At 40.9% G+C, this 19,627-nt stretch overlaps 1 protein-coding gene across 1 annotated transcript in view; it reads left to right on the top strand.

The window, feature by feature from the left end:
• Positions 1-19,627, top strand: part of cacna2d2a (calcium channel, voltage-dependent, alpha 2/delta subunit 2a) — a 668,643-nt gene that overhangs the window by 239,854 nt on the left and 409,162 nt on the right. The window contains exon 4 of the mRNA XM_048606749.1: positions 17,861-17,920. Within this exon, the coding sequence (XP_048462706.1) occupies positions 17,861-17,920 (60 nt within the window). The remainder of the gene's footprint in view (positions 1-17,860; positions 17,921-19,627) is intronic.

Raw genomic sequence — 19,627 nt, 5'->3', positions numbered from 1 at the left:
TGGCCTGCTGTGTTCATCCAGCTCTACACCTTGTTATCTCAGATTCTCCAGCATCTGCAGTTCCTACTATCTCTGTGTAGAAATCTTTCCCACTTACTTCCAATTTTCCTATGGCAGGTAGTATAACGTTATAAATGCATGCTCCTTGGCCATTAAGTCCTGGACTGGCAATAAAATCCAGAGCTTCTGGCTCAAAGAAGAGACATGCCACAAGACTTCATGACTTTGAAACCATGATAAAACTCTCTGTTAACCTGTACTTCTCTAAGGCAAATAACCCCAGCAATCCTTTCCACGACAGTCCTTTGACCCTAGAACTACTTGCCAAAGTCTTTTCTGCACTGTCTCTAATATCTTCACATCCTTCCATCCTTTCTGTACCCAGAATTGGACAAAATACTCCAGTTTTTTTGTACAGGTGCATCATAACTTCTTTGATTTTATGCACTATGCCTCTGTTTTTAAAGCCCAGGACCCTGCAGGCCTTGATAACTACTTTCTGAATCTTTGCTGCCACGTTCAATCAATTATTCACACACACTGCCAATTCTCTCTATTCCTGCACCCATTTTAGATTTATACCCTTCAATTCTACACAGGCCATTGTTATTTCAGGGTTTGTTGATTCTGTACATAGTGTGTACTAGGTGAATGGGCATGAATTGATGTGGAGTCCTTAGGGGCCTTGGGACTGGATAGGGATCAAGGGTTGTTATGGAGATTGCACCAGGGGTAGTGTGAGGCTTGGGAAAGACTTTTTCAACTTACCATTCAAATAGTTTCCAAATCCAAGCAATCAGTTTTTGAGAAGCTGGCATCAGTTCATTAAAGCTGCTGTGGGCTGAGATGCCTATCACTGCAATGGGAGGCAGTTGCAGAGTGGTACTGCTAGTGGAATTAGCAATCCAGAATTCAGGCTTGACGTTTTGAGGACTTAGACTTGAATCCTGCCATTTAAGATGGTGAAATTTGAATTTAAAAAAAAAGAATCTGGAATAAAAAGCTAGCCTAATCATGGTAATGTAATTACTGTTGATTGTTTTAAAAGCTCAACTGGTTCAGAAATGTCTTTAGGGGAGGAAATCTGCTGACCTTACTTTGTTTGGCCCACATATGACTCCAGGTACTTAACTGCTGTCAGGCGCTTTGGGATGGGCGATAAATGCAGTTCTAGCCACATCCCATGAACAAATAATTTCTAAAATTTTCTACAGTGGAGCTGATCAGGTCAGAATGCAAGCTGTGGGCTTGTTATCCACACTGCCAAAAATTAGAGGTGCTAAAATTGGGTGTAGGAATCCCAGATTTGAGTCTGTCCACCATTTTCAAATTGCTCCTATGTAGTTCAGAAACAATGTCTAAATATTCAACAAAATGATTGATTTTGATTGATTTTATTGTCACATGTACCGAAATACAATGAAAAGCTTTGTTTACGAGCGGTACAGGCAGACCTCAGCACACAAAGAATGTACAGATAAAAAAGACTTAGACACATACAGGTTACATTGCAGGATACATTATTTGAGGCTAGAGTCCATTCATCAATTTGATAATGGCCGGAAAGAAGCTGTTCCTGAACCTGCTTGCGCATGTGTTCAGGCTTCTGTATCTTCTGCCTGATGGAAGAGGTTGTAGGAGGTCATTACCTGGGTGCGATGGGTCTTTGATGATGTTGGTCCCCTTTCCGCGGCAGCTAGCTGTGTAAATAGAGTCCAGGGACGGAATGTCAGCTTCCATTATGGTCTGTGATGTGCACACCACCTTCTGTAGTTTCTTACAGTCCTGGGCAGAGCAGTTGTCATACCAGGCCATATTGTACCCGGCCAGTATGCTTTCAATGATGCATCTGTAGAAGTTGATGAGGATCCTTATGGACATGCCAAATTTCCTGAGCCGCCTGAGAAAGAAGAGGCGTGTTGTGCCTTCTTGATTGTCATTTACATTTACATGGGAAGTCCAGAACAAGTTGTTGGTTATCATCCGTTCAAGGAGCTTGATGTTCTTCACTCTCTCACAACCTCGGTTCTTCACTCTCTTAACCTCAGTTCCATTGATGTAGATGGGGGCGTGTTCTCCTCCTTTCTTTCTGAAGTTGATGATCAGTTCTTTAGTTTTACTGACGTTGAGAGATAGATTGTTTTCATTGCACAACATCATCTAGCTCACTATCTCCCTTCTGTATTTTGACTCGTATTTGTTAGATATCTGTCCCACTACGGTGGTGTCATCAGCGAACTTGTAGATAGTGTTCATTCAGAATTTGGCAACACAATCGTGGGTGTACAGGGGGTACAGTAGTACAGTATCGGGCTGAGAATGCATCCTTGGTGGGGGGAACACACTGGTGTTGAGTGTTACTGTGGAGGCGGTGCAGTTACCTATCCTCACCGATTGCGACCAGTGGGTCAGAAGGCTGAGGATCCAGTTGCAGAGGGCAGAGCCAAAACCAAGGTCACACAGTTTTGAGATCAGTCTGGATCTCAAAAATATGAATATATGTGTGTATATAAACGAATATATGTATAAAATGAGAAATTATTTGGATTATGGGGCTAACCATGTGACAATTGGTTACTTGTCCAATTTGGATATGTTTGTGGATTACAGATTGTCAACCTGTAGCTACGAAAGATGTTCAATTTTGATCTGAATGGTTCTGCTGGAGTAGAATGTGTAAGCTCAGTCTCTGGTACTGCTGGGGTCTAAGGATCACCAAAGTGAGAGCTGCAGGTCTGTACTGCTATCAGTTTTCCTAGTCAGCTTTTAACAGTTTATCCATGTGTGTCCAGGCACATAGGTATGAATAACTTAATTAATTGCAGTGTCAATGAAAATATCAGAGGGGCAATGACAGCACCTGTTAGTGGTGTTTTGGAAAGCCTGGTGATTAGAGCTGAGAATATTTTCAGTCTGATTAAGAGACAGTAGGAACTACACAGATTGTGAATCCATCTGTCTCTGCTATCTCACTTCAGCCTAAGGAAAACAATGGAATAAAAACATATGAGAGAACTGTGAGGGGTGCACAGTGTCACCTCAAGCAATATTAAAGTTCATTAGAAACAGGGCTTGGTTGAGTATCTGGTTCTCTGTCCTTTGATGTTATAGTTGACTAAACGTGATTCGTTTCACAGTGTGCATTCATGCACAATTACCCATTCTTGTGTTTAGATCAAGGAACGTGAGTTACATTTCAGAATTGTGCTCATTATTAACACGTAAGATTCTGTAGTGAGATTTCCCAGTACATGCTGCCTTCCTGGATCCTAAGGCATCAGGTAGTAGCCATGGCCTATTTCCTGGTTGGGCTGGAGGTTGATTTTTACCATGAGCAATGTAATCATTCAATGAAAAAAAATGTGAATTAAGGGGACCTATTAAAGAAGAGTTAAAATTCTGAGTGGTTTTGAAAAATCAGGCACAACCGTTTGCAGTTGGAGCAGGCCCATTATCTAGATGTCTGGAATTTAAGATAATTGGTAAAAGTAAAAGAAATATCATTACAATGAGCTGCTATGAGCTGGAATGTGCTACCAGAAAGCACAGTGGAAGCAAATTCAATAAGAACGTGCAGAAAATTTATAGCTGGAATTGTCCGAATGCGTTTTGCCTGCTACTGTAAATGTAATGGCTAGTATGAAATGGTTAGTAATATGCTGGGAAGTTGGTTAGCTCAGTTGGCTGGATGGCAAGTTTGCGATGCAGAGTGATGCCAACAATGTGGGTTCAATTTCCTAATTGGCTGAGGGTACTATGAAGATCCTACCTTCTCAACCTTGTCCCGCACCTGACCTTCAGGTTAAAGTTCATCACCAGACGTTTCTCTCTAATGAGAAAGCAGATCTCTGGGACTATGGTGATTTTACCATTGCAATGCCTGTCGTTCACTGTAGCTTGAGCCCCTGCAGATTGCTTAATTTCGGAGCCATACTCTAGATGTAACAGGAATGAGTGATGAAGAACTTATCTTAGATTTGAGGGTTAGTGATCACAGTTACCTAATATTACCATTTGTAAGGAAATGTCAGATAGTTTATTGAGTTTGTTAGGTAACAGAAATTAGATATGATGCATTAATTAATTGGACAAAGTATATAACCATGGCAGTTGAGGATGGGCCACTGAGACTTGAGGACAAACAGGCAGTGGGCAGAGAATGTGTCGTTCTTGTTAAAGTTGTGAGGGCAGCTTGCCAGTCAAAGCGTTAGGGAGCGCTTCCCTGGGTCTTCCTCCTCCTCCTCCTCTTCATCTTTTATCTGGAGAAACAGTTCCTTAATATGGACTGCTGCCCACAATGCCTACCTGGTGAAGATTGCCCTCTGCCCCTGAGCACTTGCTGACATACCCCATTTCTAGGAACTGGTAGCTTACACTGTGTCAATCAGTTGGTTGAATCCTTTCAGCCAATGATCATGGGCAGCCACTCAAAATTGGATGACTTTTGTCACCTTATCCACTTCCAGTTGAAGGTTAGTTTTCATTCTTTCTAAGAACAAAAACCTCTTATTTTCTCAAACATTGCATTCATATTAGGATAGTGTGGTGCCCACTGAATCATTTATTTATGTTTGTAGAAGGCCAATTACTATTGTAACAGTTAAATGAGATCTCATGCTACTCTGAAAATACTAAATATGGAATATGAAAAGAACTCCACTTTAAATGAGACCCCAATTTCCAAAACTTCCAGAATTCATAAAGGGACAGCGGTCGGTTGCAGGTAAGATATTGCCCATGGTTGGTGATTCTAGAATCAGGGAGCACAATTTCAAAATAAAGGGTATGCTACTTAGGTCCAGATGAGGAGAAATTATTTTACTCAGAAGTGGAGAACTTTTGGAATTCTCTACCACAAAGAGTTCAGTCTTTATGTATATTTAAGGCAGAAATTAACAGATTGCTCCTTAGCAATGATGTACTGGATTATGGGGATGGAATGGGTAAAAGGCATTGAAGTGTTCAATCAGCCAGCCATGATTATACCGAATGGCTGGGCAGACTCCTGTTCTTATGTTTCTATGTGCGAGAATGCCAAAGTAACCCCAAATTAGTCAAGTCTGTAAAATGATAAAATAACCTTTAGCATATACACACCATGTCTCCAAATAACCTTACATGTTGGGTAGGGGGATCTCTAGTCAGCCACTCCATCAATGTCCCTTCCCTCTGCATTCTGGTTGACTTTTGACGCTTCAATTGCAGCAGCAAGCCTTTAAGCCAAATTGCTAGCTCCATTCCAGCCTGTCAAATCTTCCATCCAAAGTTTCCCATACTATAATTTTTGAACAAAACATGAGTATTATCTCTCATGCTTTGGAAAATCTCAGATTGTTAACCCATCCTTGATGATGTCTCTTAAACGTCCATCAATCAAACTCCATCTCATTGACTGCTCCATGTAAAGCTATTTTAATGTCCTGTGTAATATGCGGGTCATGGGGTTAATACAGTAAGGACAATTCCTATTTTTTAAAAAAAAAGTCATCTTTGGCATAAACATCTAGGGGCAGAATGGTATCCAGTCAAAACACAGCTGGATTATGACATCCTTGGGAAAAGGACTAAAATCCATTGGTATATAACACTGCTACTGAGTACATAATTGATTAATTTTGCCTTAATCAAAGCGCAATTACTCTTGGGTTGAAGTTAAAGTTTACAAAGTAAGAACTCATTTCAAGTTTACTTAAAGATTAAAACAAAGCAGAAATGAGATACAAAAGACACATTTGCAAAAGATTAGCAATTTTTGCTGTAGGCCGACAGCACTGGTATCTACTTTAAATGTTTAATTGGCTTTTGACTGTGTCTTGAAGTATTTCACTCATTATGATACTCTCGCTAAGTTAGTTGTATAATGTATGTTAGCAACATGAAATTAGCATTCCAGAAAGACATTTGAAGCTAGCTGCCAGAGTTTTACTACTTTGTCTTAAAATCTGTTGTTAACTGTTTGGATTTTAATGGGTGAAAGAATTATTTATTTGTTGAAGACTTTCAAATGCAGCCTCTTTGCACCCTCAACAGTACCTGTCCCTCCACCTATCTTTGTGTCATCTGCAAACTTAGCAACAATACCCTCTGTTCCTTCATTCAGATCGTTAATGTGCAATGTGAATAGTTGCAGTCCCAACACTCACCCCTGCAGAACTCCACTGGTCACTGGCTGTCATCCTGACAAAGATCCCTTTATCCCTACTCTCTGCCTTTTGCCAGTCAGCTAATCCTGTATCCATGCAAGTATCTTGCCCCTGACACCATTGGCTGTTATCTTATTCAGCTGCCTGTCAAACCCAATTTTAAGTCCTCTCCGGCAAAAAAAGGCCCAATTCAATGAATTCTCGGTGTTTGAAAAGGCAGCTGTAAATTAGTGCCACTAATTGAGCTGCAGGCCTACCCATTTGACTCTGACAATGGTAATGAAATGTACCTAGAAAATGAAGAAGCTCATGGCAAGACGGTAGTCAGTCTTGTATCATCCTTCCAGACTCTGCCCTTCATGTCTGCTGATAGTCAGGGTTTGCTGAGTTCTGTACACTGGCAAACAGAAGCAAATTTGTGTGTCTATCACTGGTAATTGGATTTGAGGTAATGACGATGCTGGCTTGTACAGTTTAGCGGGGAAGATCAATTGGAAAATATTTGCAATACACCAGTTTTAAACCTATATGCCCATCATTATGTCATAAATAATGAACTCTGAGCCCTATATGATAGATTCTGAGAAAATATTGCAGCATCAAAATAGACCCACCAAATTCTCACCAGTCTACTACCCACAAGAGTTCTTGTCCGATCCCATAGCCTTTAATGTGCCTTGTTTTCAATTCACGACTTAAATCTCTTTTAAAATACTTGTTTATCAGGTTCTGTCTCAACTCACTGCCACCTGGGAACGGAAGTAGATGTACATTTGACACAATGGAAGATGTAAGGGTTTGGATTATTGCTTCTGAGTTTGGTGGGGTGTACAGATTTCCTTCCTAGATCCACTCTTCCACTGGCAATAATATATTTTAATCGAACCAGGATGATAATATGATAAATTGCCCTTGAGAATATGCCAGTGAGCTGCTTTCTTGAGCTGCTGGAGTCCTTGTGTTGTTGGTCAATCAATATCGCTGTCGTGGAGGAAATCACAAGATTTTGACCCAGTGACATTGAAGGAACAGCAATGTATGTCCATGTCAGGGTTGGGAGTGGCTCAGAGGGAAACCTGCCAAGTGATGGTGTTTTCCCATGTATCTGCTGCCCTTGTCCTTGTATTTGGGAGTGGTCTTAGGTTTGAAAGTTGCTGTATAAGGAACTTTGGTAAATTTCTGCAGTGCATCTTGTAGATGGTACACACTACTCGTGTTGAGTGTTGCTGTTTGAGAAGTGAATGTTTGTGGATGTGTTTCAAATTAAGTAGACTGCTTTGCCCTAGATGATGTTCTTGAGTGCTGTTGAAAATGCTGTCATCCAGGCAGATGGGCAGTATTTCATCACACTCCTGGCTTGTACCTTGTGGATGGTTGATTTGCTTTGGGGAGTCAGAATGTGAGTTACCTGCTGCAGGATTCCTAGCGTCTGATCTGCCTTTGTAGCCTATATATATATGGCTAGTCCAGTCGAGTTTCTGGTCAATGGAAATCCGCAGGATGTTGACAGTGGGGAATTCAATGATGGAAACACCGTGGAACATCAAGGGATGATGTTTAGATTGTCTAATACTAGGGATGGTCATTGTCTGGCATTTGTGTGGTACAAATGTTAGTTGCCATTATTCAGCTCAAAGCTGGATATTGTCCAGGTCTTGATGCATATTGATGTGGAATGCTTCAATATTTGAGCAGTTGTGAGTGGTGCTGAACATTGTGTAATTCTTGGTGAACATCCCCACTTCTGATGTTATCATGAAGAGAATGTTGTTGATTAAGCAGCTGAAAATGGTTAGGCCTAGGACACTATCCTGAGCAGCTCCTGCAGAGATGTCGTGGAGCTGATTTGACTGACCTGTAACAAACACAACCATCTTAGTTTGTGCCAAGTATGATTCTAGCAGCAGAGTGTTTTCCTGCTGATTCACATTGACTTCAGTTTTGCTAGGGCTCCTTGATGCCATATTTGGTCAAATATGGCCTTCGTGTCAAGGTTAGTCACTGTTACCTCACCTCTGGAATTCAGCTAAAAACCGGAAGAACTGCGAATGCTGTAAATCAAAGTTGCTGGAAAAGCTCAGCAGGTCTGGCAGCATCTGTGAAGGAAAAACAGTTAACGTTTCGGGTCTGCTGGCCCGTCTTCAGAACACAGACACAGAATTCAGCTATTTTGTCCATGTTTGAATAAAAGCTGTAATGAGGATACTGTGTGCTTTACTTACTGCTCTGTTTACTTGTCTTGATACTTCAAATGATATTTACACATATATGCCCAGGTTCTTCTGCTCCTGCACCCGCTTTATAATCATTCTTCCTATAAAAATGCATCACCTCACACCTCTCTGCATTGAAATTTATCTGTCACTTATTTACCTACTCTGCCAACCTCTGTACACCCTTCAGGAGTTCTACACTGTGTTCCTCACAGTTTACAATTCTTCCAAGTTTGGTGTCACCTGCAAGCTTTGAAATTATCCCCTGCACACCCAAAATCTAGATCATTAATATGTTCGAGGAAAAACCAGGGTCCCAATACTGACTCTTGGGAACTCCACTACGTACTTTCCTCCAACCTGAAAAAATATCCATTGACCATTACTTTCTGTTTCCAATCACTCAGCCAATTTTGTATCCAATGTGCTATTGACCCTGTTATTCCATGATTTATAACTTTCCTCACAAGTATGTTGTATGGAATTGTATCAAATGCCCTCTGAAAGTCCTTGTACACTATATCAAGAGTGTTACCCTCAGCGACCCTTTCTGTTACTTCTTCAAAAGACTCCAGCAAGTTTGTTAAACACGACTTACCCTTTAGAAATCCGTGCTGACTTTTCCTAATCTACCTACCTTTTCCCATTTAACTACTGATTCTATCTTGAGTAATTGTGTCATGAGGCTTCCCCACCAGCAAAGTTAAACTGACTGGTATGTAATTGCTGTCTCATCCTGAAAACCTTTCTTGAAAGAGGCTATAATGTTTGCAATTTTCCAGTCTTCTGGCACCTCCTCTGAGTCTAGGGAAGACTGAAAGATTGAGGCTGATGCCCCTGTAGTTTCCACTTTCACTTCCTTATAAATCTTTGGTTGCATCTCATTTTGTGTCTTGTCAGTGCCTTACTTTAAGTAATGACAGTCTATCCAACACTTCTCCCCTATCAATTTTGGACCTTTCTAGTAACTGAGTCCCTACTGTGTCAGCATAGTCTGGGTTACTCTCTCTCTCTTTGGTAAAGACAGATGCAAAGTGCTCATTTAACACCTCAACTATGCGCTTTGCCTCTAGATGTCAATCGCTCATCAGCCCTACTGTCCCTTTTGCCACTGTTTTAATATTTGTATGGCTGTAGAAGACTTTGAGACACCTCTTCATGTTGGTTGCCAGTCTTTTACATAATTCTTTACTTGTTTGTTTTATCACCTCTCCCTGAATCTTTAATATTTCTCTTAATTGTATTTTCCATCTGAAAGTTGTTATAAGCACACTTTTTCATCATGTTAATGTATGTATATTAATTTCTATCTCTAGACTATGCCAAAATAGATTTTTTTTAACATCACAAAATTAAAATGAGGCAAATATGGGTAACACACGATGATCAATCACCTCACCATTTCCCCTGGAAACTCATTCCACACGCAATACTCTGTGGAAAAAGTTGTGCCTCATGTCCTTTTTAAACCTTTCTCCTCTCACCTTAAAAACATGCCCCTTGGTTTTGAACTTTCCACCCTAGGGGAAAAAAAATACTCCTGTCATTCACCTTATCGATGCCCCTCATGATTTTAGAAATCTCGATAAGGTCACCCCGTCTTTCTAGTCTATTTTTATATTTCAAACCCTTCATTCTTGGCAACATCCTGGTAAATCCTTTCTGAACCTTCGCCAATTTAACAATATTCTTCCTATAACAGGGCGACCACAACTGCACACAGTACTCTAGAACAGGCCACACCAATGACCTATACAACCTCAACATGATGTTCCAACTCCTATACTCAAAGTTCTAAGCAATGAAAGCAAGCTTACTAGGTTTTTCAGTTCATCAGCACACCTTCTTCCATGAACGCACTGATTGGGGTTGCAATCAGCCTTTAACACTTTGGTTTGCTCTTTTGGGAACAAACAAACAAACAAAGGGGCCAAGTGCCAAAATTGGAACAGCTCTCACATAGACTAATCAAGCAGCAGCTTGACATAGTTATACTCATGGAATCATACCTTATAGTCAATGTCATAAACACTGCCATCGCAGACGGACCCAGCAGAGTTGCGGCATGATGGTATATAGTTGGAAGAGAGTTTCCCTGGGGATCCTCAACATTGACTGTGGACCCCATGAATTCTCATGGCTTCAGGTTAAACATGGGCAAGGAAACCTCTTTCTGTTTACCATGTACTGTCCTCCCTTGACTGATGAAACAGTACTCCCCTAAGGAATAAATAACTAAAAGTCACCTGTGACACACTGTGTGGATTATCAAATCTAAACAAGAATACAGAAATAATCACTAGACTTAGAAGTAGAAAGTAATGGACATAGGAGTGGAAGATGCGCTTCAGGTCAATCTGACGAAGTTTGGACAGCACTAATGCAATGAAGTTCAGCAAGAAAGAGCTAATGATCCACAACTGAAGATACAATTGAAGGTTATCATTGAAGCATGGCTTGACATTGAAAGAGGTGCCAGGAACTCTCGGATGTTTTTGGCTGCACAGAGTGTAAAGATCATGGGGCCTTTTATATTGTGTTTTTGGTTATGGACTGAAATTGGAAAAGAATTGTTTTAAAAACCAACAATTGCTGAAGGATTATGCATCTTTTAAAACCAAGTAACCTGGCATTTACTGTAAGTACAGCTGCTCATTCAAGCAGTAGTTGAAGTGTTGTTTGCAGATAAGCTGGAGCTGAGAGATGTATGCAATTGGCGATTCAGCTCACAACAAGTAGCTAATTGGTCTGTGTGATAGTGACCAGTTATTGATAACAAACGCCTTCGGCCTGCAAACAACTATGTGATTGGTTCCCAGGTAGCATATAAACTTAGGGCTGCAAAGACGATAGGGAGAAGCCTTCAGATCTTCCCTATCTCAGGACCTCTTTCTGTTCTCTTCAGTAAAAGGTAATTTACGTATGAAGAAAACTAGTATAGTTTTCCTTGAGCTGTTGCTGTAAGTTATGACGTTTAATTTATAAATTAGTGATCTCTATAAGGTAGAACCAGTCACCTGTGGCTCCCGCAAACAAGTGAAATTATCTGGAAAAGGAAGATCAAGAAGCAGTGTTTTGGTCAGCAAATCCTAATGGCAGGGTTCACTCAACTGCCTTCCCATTCTTTTCCTCATCCATAACATCCAGTTTTTTTGTGCGCGTTTGTCTTTGTCTGTCTATATACATGTGAATTAGTGAAGAATTTTACGTGAGTTATGGTTTTAACTAGTATGTCGATGGTGGTTCATAATTGTTTATCTGTGATCAGAATCTATTTAATTGTAACAACTAATCATTTTTGTTAAGTACAGAAACCTAGTCAATGCTTTTTGTCAACCTGGGACAAAAAACAAGGCAAATTGTGGATTTCTGTTTATAATTTAAAACCTTTAACTTTAGTGACACTGTGGGAAGGACAGAGCCTGTCTTCCATGAAACACTGCTGCAGTGACTTGTGACAATAGCCATACCGACTCAGCATGTTTCTGTAAGGTGCACACAGTGACCAAGTAGAACGTACCATGTGAACCCGTGCAGTACTCCAAAACAGAGCCACAGATTGAATCTACCTGCACTCACCTATCACCATCCCAATTACCTTCCCCAGCCCCACCCCTCCTCTTTCTATTTATTTCCCAGTTCCCTTCCCCCTCTCCATTTTTGACGAAGGGTCCTGACCCAAAACGTCAACTTTCCTGCTCCTCTGATGCTGCCTGGCTTGCTGCGTTCATCCAGCTCCACACTGTGTTGTCTCGGACTCCAGCATCTGCAGTTCTTACTACCCCACAGCTTGAATACATTGCTGCAAAACAATTAACCCAGTTAACCCAGTATGCTCTTATACAATGCAGTAGAATGATCTAGTACATTACTGTAGAACATAAACCCATTGATCCTGCCACTTTAATGTAAAACCTGCCAGAAGGACCCTACTCTTAAAAAACACAACACACAAGTGCTGCACTTCATTGTAAACAACACTGTCCCTCCCATTCAGTGTAAAACTCACCACACTGACCTTGCATTGTAATGTACGATGCAGCTCACTGGCCCTGCATTGTAATGTACAATACACCGCACTCTCGGTGCACTATACTGTGAAACACACCACACTGACAGTTTACTTTGCTGTGAAACACACCACACTGACCAAGTATTCCACTGTAAAACACAGCAATCTGACAATGTGCTGCAATTTAAAACACACAAAACTGACCCTGCACTACAATATAAAACACACCACACTGTAACATAAAACACACCACACTGACCCTACACTGTAACATAAAACACTGCACACTGACCATGCACACAACTATAAAACATGTCATAACTGACCTTGCATTCTAATGTACAACACACCACACTAACTTTATACTTTACTGTAAAACACATGGCACTGATCCTGCCCTAAATTGTAAAAGGCAACATTCTGACCCTGCTGTATAATGTAAAACACAGAACACTGACACTACTGTACTGTAAAATACACCACATATAACCCTGCACTTCAATGTAAAACCCATGCACACTCACACTGCGCTCTACTATAAATTACATCACAGTGACCATGCAGTATAATGTAAAGCACACTATACTGATCCTGCAGTATAATGTAAAACACAGCACACTGACCCTGCATTGTAATGTAAAGCATACTACACTGAGCCTGCACGCTAATGTAAACAACACCACACTGACCCTGCATTCTAATGTACAACAGATCACATTGACTGTGCACTTTGCTGTGAAACACACCACACTGACCCTGCACTTCAATGCAAAACACACCTCATTGACCCTGCACTTACTGTTAAACAAATCACAGTGATCCTGCATATTAATGTACAATACACCACACTGCCAGTGCACTTTGCTGTGAAACACACCGTACAGGACCAAGTAGTCCACTGTAAAACACAGCAATCTGACAATGTGCTACAATGTAAAACATGAAAAAGGATCCTACACCACTTTGTAAAACACACCATACTGACCCTGAAGGTTAATGTACAAAGCAACACTCTCACCCTGCAAAATAATGTAAAATGCACGATACTGACCCTGCACTGTAATGTAAAACACACCACACTGACTTTGCACTGTAATGTAAAACGCACTACACTGACTCTGTAGTGTAACGTACAACACAGTATTGAGGGGAGGTGATGGCTTAGTGATATTATTGCTGGATTCTTAATCCAGAGACTCAAATAGTGTTCTGGGGACCTGGATTCAAGTCCTACCGTGGCAGATGTTGAAATTTGAATTCAATAAAAAATCTGGAATTAAGAGTGTAATGATGATCAAGAATCATTGTCGATTGTTGGAAAAATCCATCTGGTTCAGTAAAACCCTTTACAGTGGGAAACTACAATCCTTACCTGATCTGACCTACATGTGACCTACTGTTACTCCAGACCCACAGCAATGTAGATGACTCTTAATTACCCTTTGGGCAGTTAGGGATGGGCAATAAATGTTGGCCTAGCCAGTGAGGCTAACATCCCATGAATTACTTTTAAAAAATACTGATCCTTCACTGTAATGCAGAACAGACCACAATGATGCTATAATATACCACACAGCGTACTGAACCTGCACTATAATGTAAAACACACCAAGCTGACCATGCAGTGTAATGTAAAACACCACATAGACTGTATATTTTCCTGTAAAACACTTCCCTCTGACCCTGCACTTCACTCTATACACACTATACTGACTCCATACTGTAATGTAAAACACATGGCAATGACGTTGCAACACAATATAAAACACTACATACTGACCATGCATTGCAGTGTACAACACACCACACTGACTTTACACTTTACTGTACAACACACTTCACTGACCCAACACCTTACTGTAAATAATACCACTCTGACCCAACACTGCAGTGTAAAATATGCCTCACTTGCCCTGCACTGTAATGTAAAACCTACCACAGTGACTGTGCACTCCAAATTACACCACACTGACCCTGCACTGAAATGTAAACCACACCACACTGACCGTGCACTACATTATAAAGCAAATTATGCTGATCTTGCACTACAACATAAAACACAGTATACTGACCTTGCACTGTTATGCAAAACACAACAGGCACTAATGTAAATGAAGCCACACTGACCCTGCATTCTAATATACAACATGCAATACTGACCAAGCAGTCCACTGTAAAACACAACAAAACTGACAATGAGCTGCAGTGTAAAACACACCATTCTGACCCTGCATGTAACATAAAACACATCACACATGGATGTATATCTATGGGGGCATAGATATAAGGTAAGGGGAAAGAGGTTTAGGTGGGATTTAAAGATCTTTGTTTTCACCTAGAGGGTGGTGGGTATCTGGAACTCACTGTGTGCAAGGGTGGTGGAGGCAGGAACCTTCACAATATTTAAGAAGTAATTAGATGAATACTTGAAATGTGATTAGAGCTCGATAGGCACTAGATGACTGGCATGGACACAACAGGCCAAAGGACCTCTTTCTGTGCTGTAATACTGTACTACCCTGTGCAAGTATGATGTTACTTTAGAACACATGACACTGGCTCAGTACGTTACACTGAATGTGACATTACACTGAATACATATGTTGCTGAATGTATACATTGTTGCAAAACACTGGACAAGTGATTCAGAGCATTACTGTTAAAAACACCACATTGACATAGCACATTATTGGAAAGCACACAGAGGGATCCAAAACTATAAAACATGCATATTAACCTCATACATTTCAGTTGAACACAAATGCTGATGTAATACATTATTATGAATCACTGTTTCTGACTCAATAAACAGTTCTCACTGGTCATGGTTCTTTTGAGCCAATGCATAGCCCACCATGGAAAGACTGTCTCATCCTAACCAGTGTGATGTGCTTTGTAGCCTAGTCCAGTGTTTTCATTAGATAATTCATTTCTCATATATTCAGTTAGAAATTTGCAGAAATGTTAATTGGTATATGTAATTCAAACAGAGATGAAAAAAAAGGAATGGAAATGATCAATTCCCATTATTTCAAAATTGTTTGTTGACTTATCAGTATAAACAGATGCCTTATGCATCTGTAGTAAATTATATATGAAAATATAGAAGACTTTAAATTGAAATTAATTTCCATATGTAAATTTGATCATATTCAGAAAATTTGACACTTTTCTTAAAATTATCTTGTGCTCAAATTGTGGAAGACATCCGCTATAATTGTAGCCTTGGAGAACTAAACTGCATCAATAGCTTTGTGTTCAAATACATGGTTTGTTTTATGCTATCCTGTTACATTGCCTGTTAACTATTTCAGTAAGAAATATTTTCCTGCTTGAAGCAATATGATCTGATCTATTTTTGATTTTATAACTTTGTCTAAGGACAAATGTTGTGTTATAGTACATACTATCAAAATTTAAAATTCAAAATGCAATTTGTAATCTTCCTACAAGTGAGGCCACAAATCAGTAATATACAGTATATTGTTTATTAAAAATGTGATTTCTTGGACACACTTCTTGTCAATTTCTATGTGCTCACATTTTTATTGGAAACCATGAGCATAAATTTAGCTTGCTGTTGTCATTGCAGTGCCAGGGTTGTTTGGGAGAATGTAATTACAGCATGACAGGTTTATGTTTATGCACTAACTGTTGATATAGGAATTTGACAAAGAACAAGAGCTTGATTTCTTGGCAGTAGAATGTCCCAGCATGCATCAGAGCCAATGAATTGTTTTTGAAATGCAGTCATTGTGATGCTATCACTGAACTTTCACTGCTTCTGTTATGGGAGCTTGAACAGTTCATCAACTTTACTAACACCTTTCACCCCAACCTCAAATTCAATTGGACCATCTCCGACACCTCTCTCCCCTTCCTGGACCTCTCCATCTCCATCTCCGGTAACCATCTTAGCACCGACAACTATTTCAAACCCACTGACTCCATTAACCACCTTGACTACACCTCCTCTCACCCATTCTCCTGCAAGAATGCGATCCCTTACTCCCAATTCTTCTGCCTCCACCACATCTGCTCCCAAGATGGAGTACTCCACTCGCGGACACCCCAGATGTTCTCCTACATCAAGGAAAACACCCCCCCCCCCCCGACACACACACACACACACACACACACACACGCAACAAACCATTGATTCATAATGCTCTCAACCACATCTCTTGCATTTCCTGCACTTCTGCTGTCAAACCCCCTCTCCCAAACAAAAATAAGGACACAGTCCACCTGGTCCTCACATACCAGTCCTCCCACTTCAGGGTCCAGCGCATCATCCTCCACCACTTCTGCCACCTGCAATCCGATCCCACAACCAAAGAGATATTTCCCTCCCCACCCCTATCTGCCTTTAATAGGAACTGCGCACTCCGCAAGTCCCTCGTCCGCTCCACACTCCCCTCCAACCCCACCACACCTGGCACCTTTCCCTGAAACCACAGGAGGTGCTACACCTGCTCCTACACTTCCTCTCTCATCTCTGTCCAAGGCCCCAGACAATCTTTCCAAATCCAACAGGGATTCACCTGTACATCCTCCAACCTGGTCTGCTGTATCTGTTGCTCCTGATGTGGTCTCATCTACATTGGTGAGACCAAGCGCAGACTTGGTGACTAATTCATGGAGCATCTGCACTCTGTACGCTATAATCAACAATACCTTCCAGTCGCCAACCATTTTAACTCCCCCTCCCTTTTGGTGACATGTCCATCCTGGGCCACCTCCAGTGTTGCAAAGACGCCACAAGCAAACTGGAGGAACAACACCTCATATTCCTCTTTGGGAGCTTACATGGCCTCAACATAAAATTCACCAGTTTCAAAATCTCCTCACCCCTGGTCTCATCCCACGTCAAACTTTGCCTCTCATCCCCACCTCCTTGACAACCTGTCCATCTTCTTTCCCACCTTCCTCCCCACCCTTCCCACTGACCAATCTCCACTACCCCCACCTGCATCCACCTATCACCATCCCACCTACCTTAGCCCAGCCCCACACTGCCCATTATTTCCAAACTCTCTTCCCTGTCTCCAGTTATGATGGAGGGTGTAAACCTGAAACGTCGACTTTCCTGCTCCTCTGGTGTTGTCTGACCTGCTGTGTTCTTCATCCAGCTGCACACTGTATTGACTCTGACTCCAACATCTGCAATTCTTGCTATCTCTAATACCTCTATTGCTAGCTTGGGTTCAAATTTTACCTCAAAATTCTAAGCTCATTCTCCAATATGGTACTGCAGGATAGCTGACCTATTGGGGGTACGATCTTTTAGATGAGATGTTAAACTGAGGCCCATGAACTACTTTGAAGAAAAATAAGTGTCCTGACCAGTATTTAAATCTTAATAACAATCACTTAAAATAAATAATCTGGTTATTATTGTATTGTAATTTGTGGAGTTTACAGTGTTACCGTATGTTTCTGATTGTTTTATTTAAAGTCAGTTTTAATTCTGAATCCTTGTTTTCCCGTAGAGACTGGCCAAGGCTGCAGAGCAGTTTCAGAAGGAGCACCGTTGGCAAGATGACATTAAGGTATGATCCTTGCAATTTTATTTGACTGCTGCAAGAGATCTTGACGTCCTAGTTTACTTTAAGAGTAATTAGCATGTCACATCCAGACGGGTTTATCCAACGTGGGAGCAGTTGCTTTGCGTGTTAACTGGAAGTAGACGTATTGTTATAGAGCGGCTTCATCCAGTATTACAAGGACCAGGACAAACATACTGCAACAGATTTATGGCAGAGAATGAAATAAGTCATTTGTTTTGAGTGCTGGTGATTTTTGCCAATGTTTTCTGGCATTTCTCACTGTTTCCCAGTGATTGCTGATGTTTGTCAATTGGATTTGTCGCCTTCAGGTTCACTTGTTTTCTTTCTATGAGGTAAAGGTCATTGTATTATTTTCTACACAGAACTTTGGAGCTGTAAATAATTTTTTAGCAGAATATTGAAAGTTGTTGCTGTATTTAGCAGTTGGAACTGTAGCAGCATTCCTATATTAATATCACAAACGCAGTATACTTTCAATAATTAAATGATAACAAAGGTTATTCAGTTGATATACAGTTGCTGTACTCTGCTATCTCTTTCTAATTTAGATTCAGCACAGGAGGTACTGAGAATGAATCTAATCTCTTTCAGACCCGGCATTAAAAAGACAAAACAACAGTTTTCAATTCGAGTTACCTCATCCTTCATGACAATTCTCAAACCACAATTTTACCTAAACATTGAAATACTTGTACGTGCACAGGTCTATCAATTACATCTCATACTGTACACAGTGGTTGGAATTTAGTGCCCACCTTGGGCACAGACTGGGACACAGGATGCTGTTTAATCAGGTGGAAAGGCACGGAAAGGAGAGCCTGCTATCTTCCAGACCCACCCCCAATTATGTTTGGGATATTGGGACCAATTAAGGACGACCTTCTGCCCTAGGCCAAAGGAAGCTGTTGTCAATTAAGGACCTGATTGTGCTGCTGGTGGTAGAACAGTGAAACGTAGTTATCTGCAGGCTGGTTGCGGGGAGGGAGGTGATCAGCTGCCCTGTGCCAAGGAAAAGGCCTGCTGGTGGTAAGACATCCCAGCCATTCATGTTGACCCCCCCAACTCCAACACCCTCCACTCCCTGACTGGCTCAGGGAAACAGGCTTACTCATGTGGAAAACATCAGAAATTACATGATACCAGGTTACAGTTCAACAGGTTTATTTGAAAATACAAGCTTTCGGAGCTTCGCTCCTTCTTCAAGTGTTAGTGAGAGAGGTAGTATCTGACACAGAACTTATAAGTAAATGATCAAAGGGTCACACCACTGATGAGGATGTATTAAACAAACGTAACATACTGTTAAATCTTTAATCAGTTAGAAGGTTTTAATTGATTAGTATGTATATGTAAATCCCTGAATTCCTTTCAAGTCATGGACCTAAAGATTTTATCAGGGTGAAGAAGAGGTGAAGTTTTAGGTCAGACAATGCATGTTAGGTGTGAGGCCTTGTTTAGAATCTGTTTCTATTTTGGTTTGGAGTCAGACTGGTTTTATTTCTAAAGTAGGAATTAGTAAAATGCCACATTGACTGACTGTCCATAAATTGTGTGCTTTTTGAACAAAATAAAATATATCTGCAAATATAAATTCACCCCATAGATCCACGTGTGTGTGTGTGTGTGTGAGAGAGAGAGAGGAGGGAAAAGAGTGTGTGTGTCTGTGAGGGGGCAGAGAGAGAGAGAGAG

Source organism: Rhincodon typus, chromosome 16, assembly GCF_021869965.1.
Source record: "Rhincodon typus isolate 14 chromosome 16, sRhiTyp1.1, whole genome shotgun sequence".
Classification (NCBI taxonomy): domain Eukaryota; kingdom Metazoa; phylum Chordata; class Chondrichthyes; order Orectolobiformes; family Rhincodontidae; genus Rhincodon; species Rhincodon typus.
This window is presented reverse-complemented; position numbering and strand designations above follow the sequence as displayed.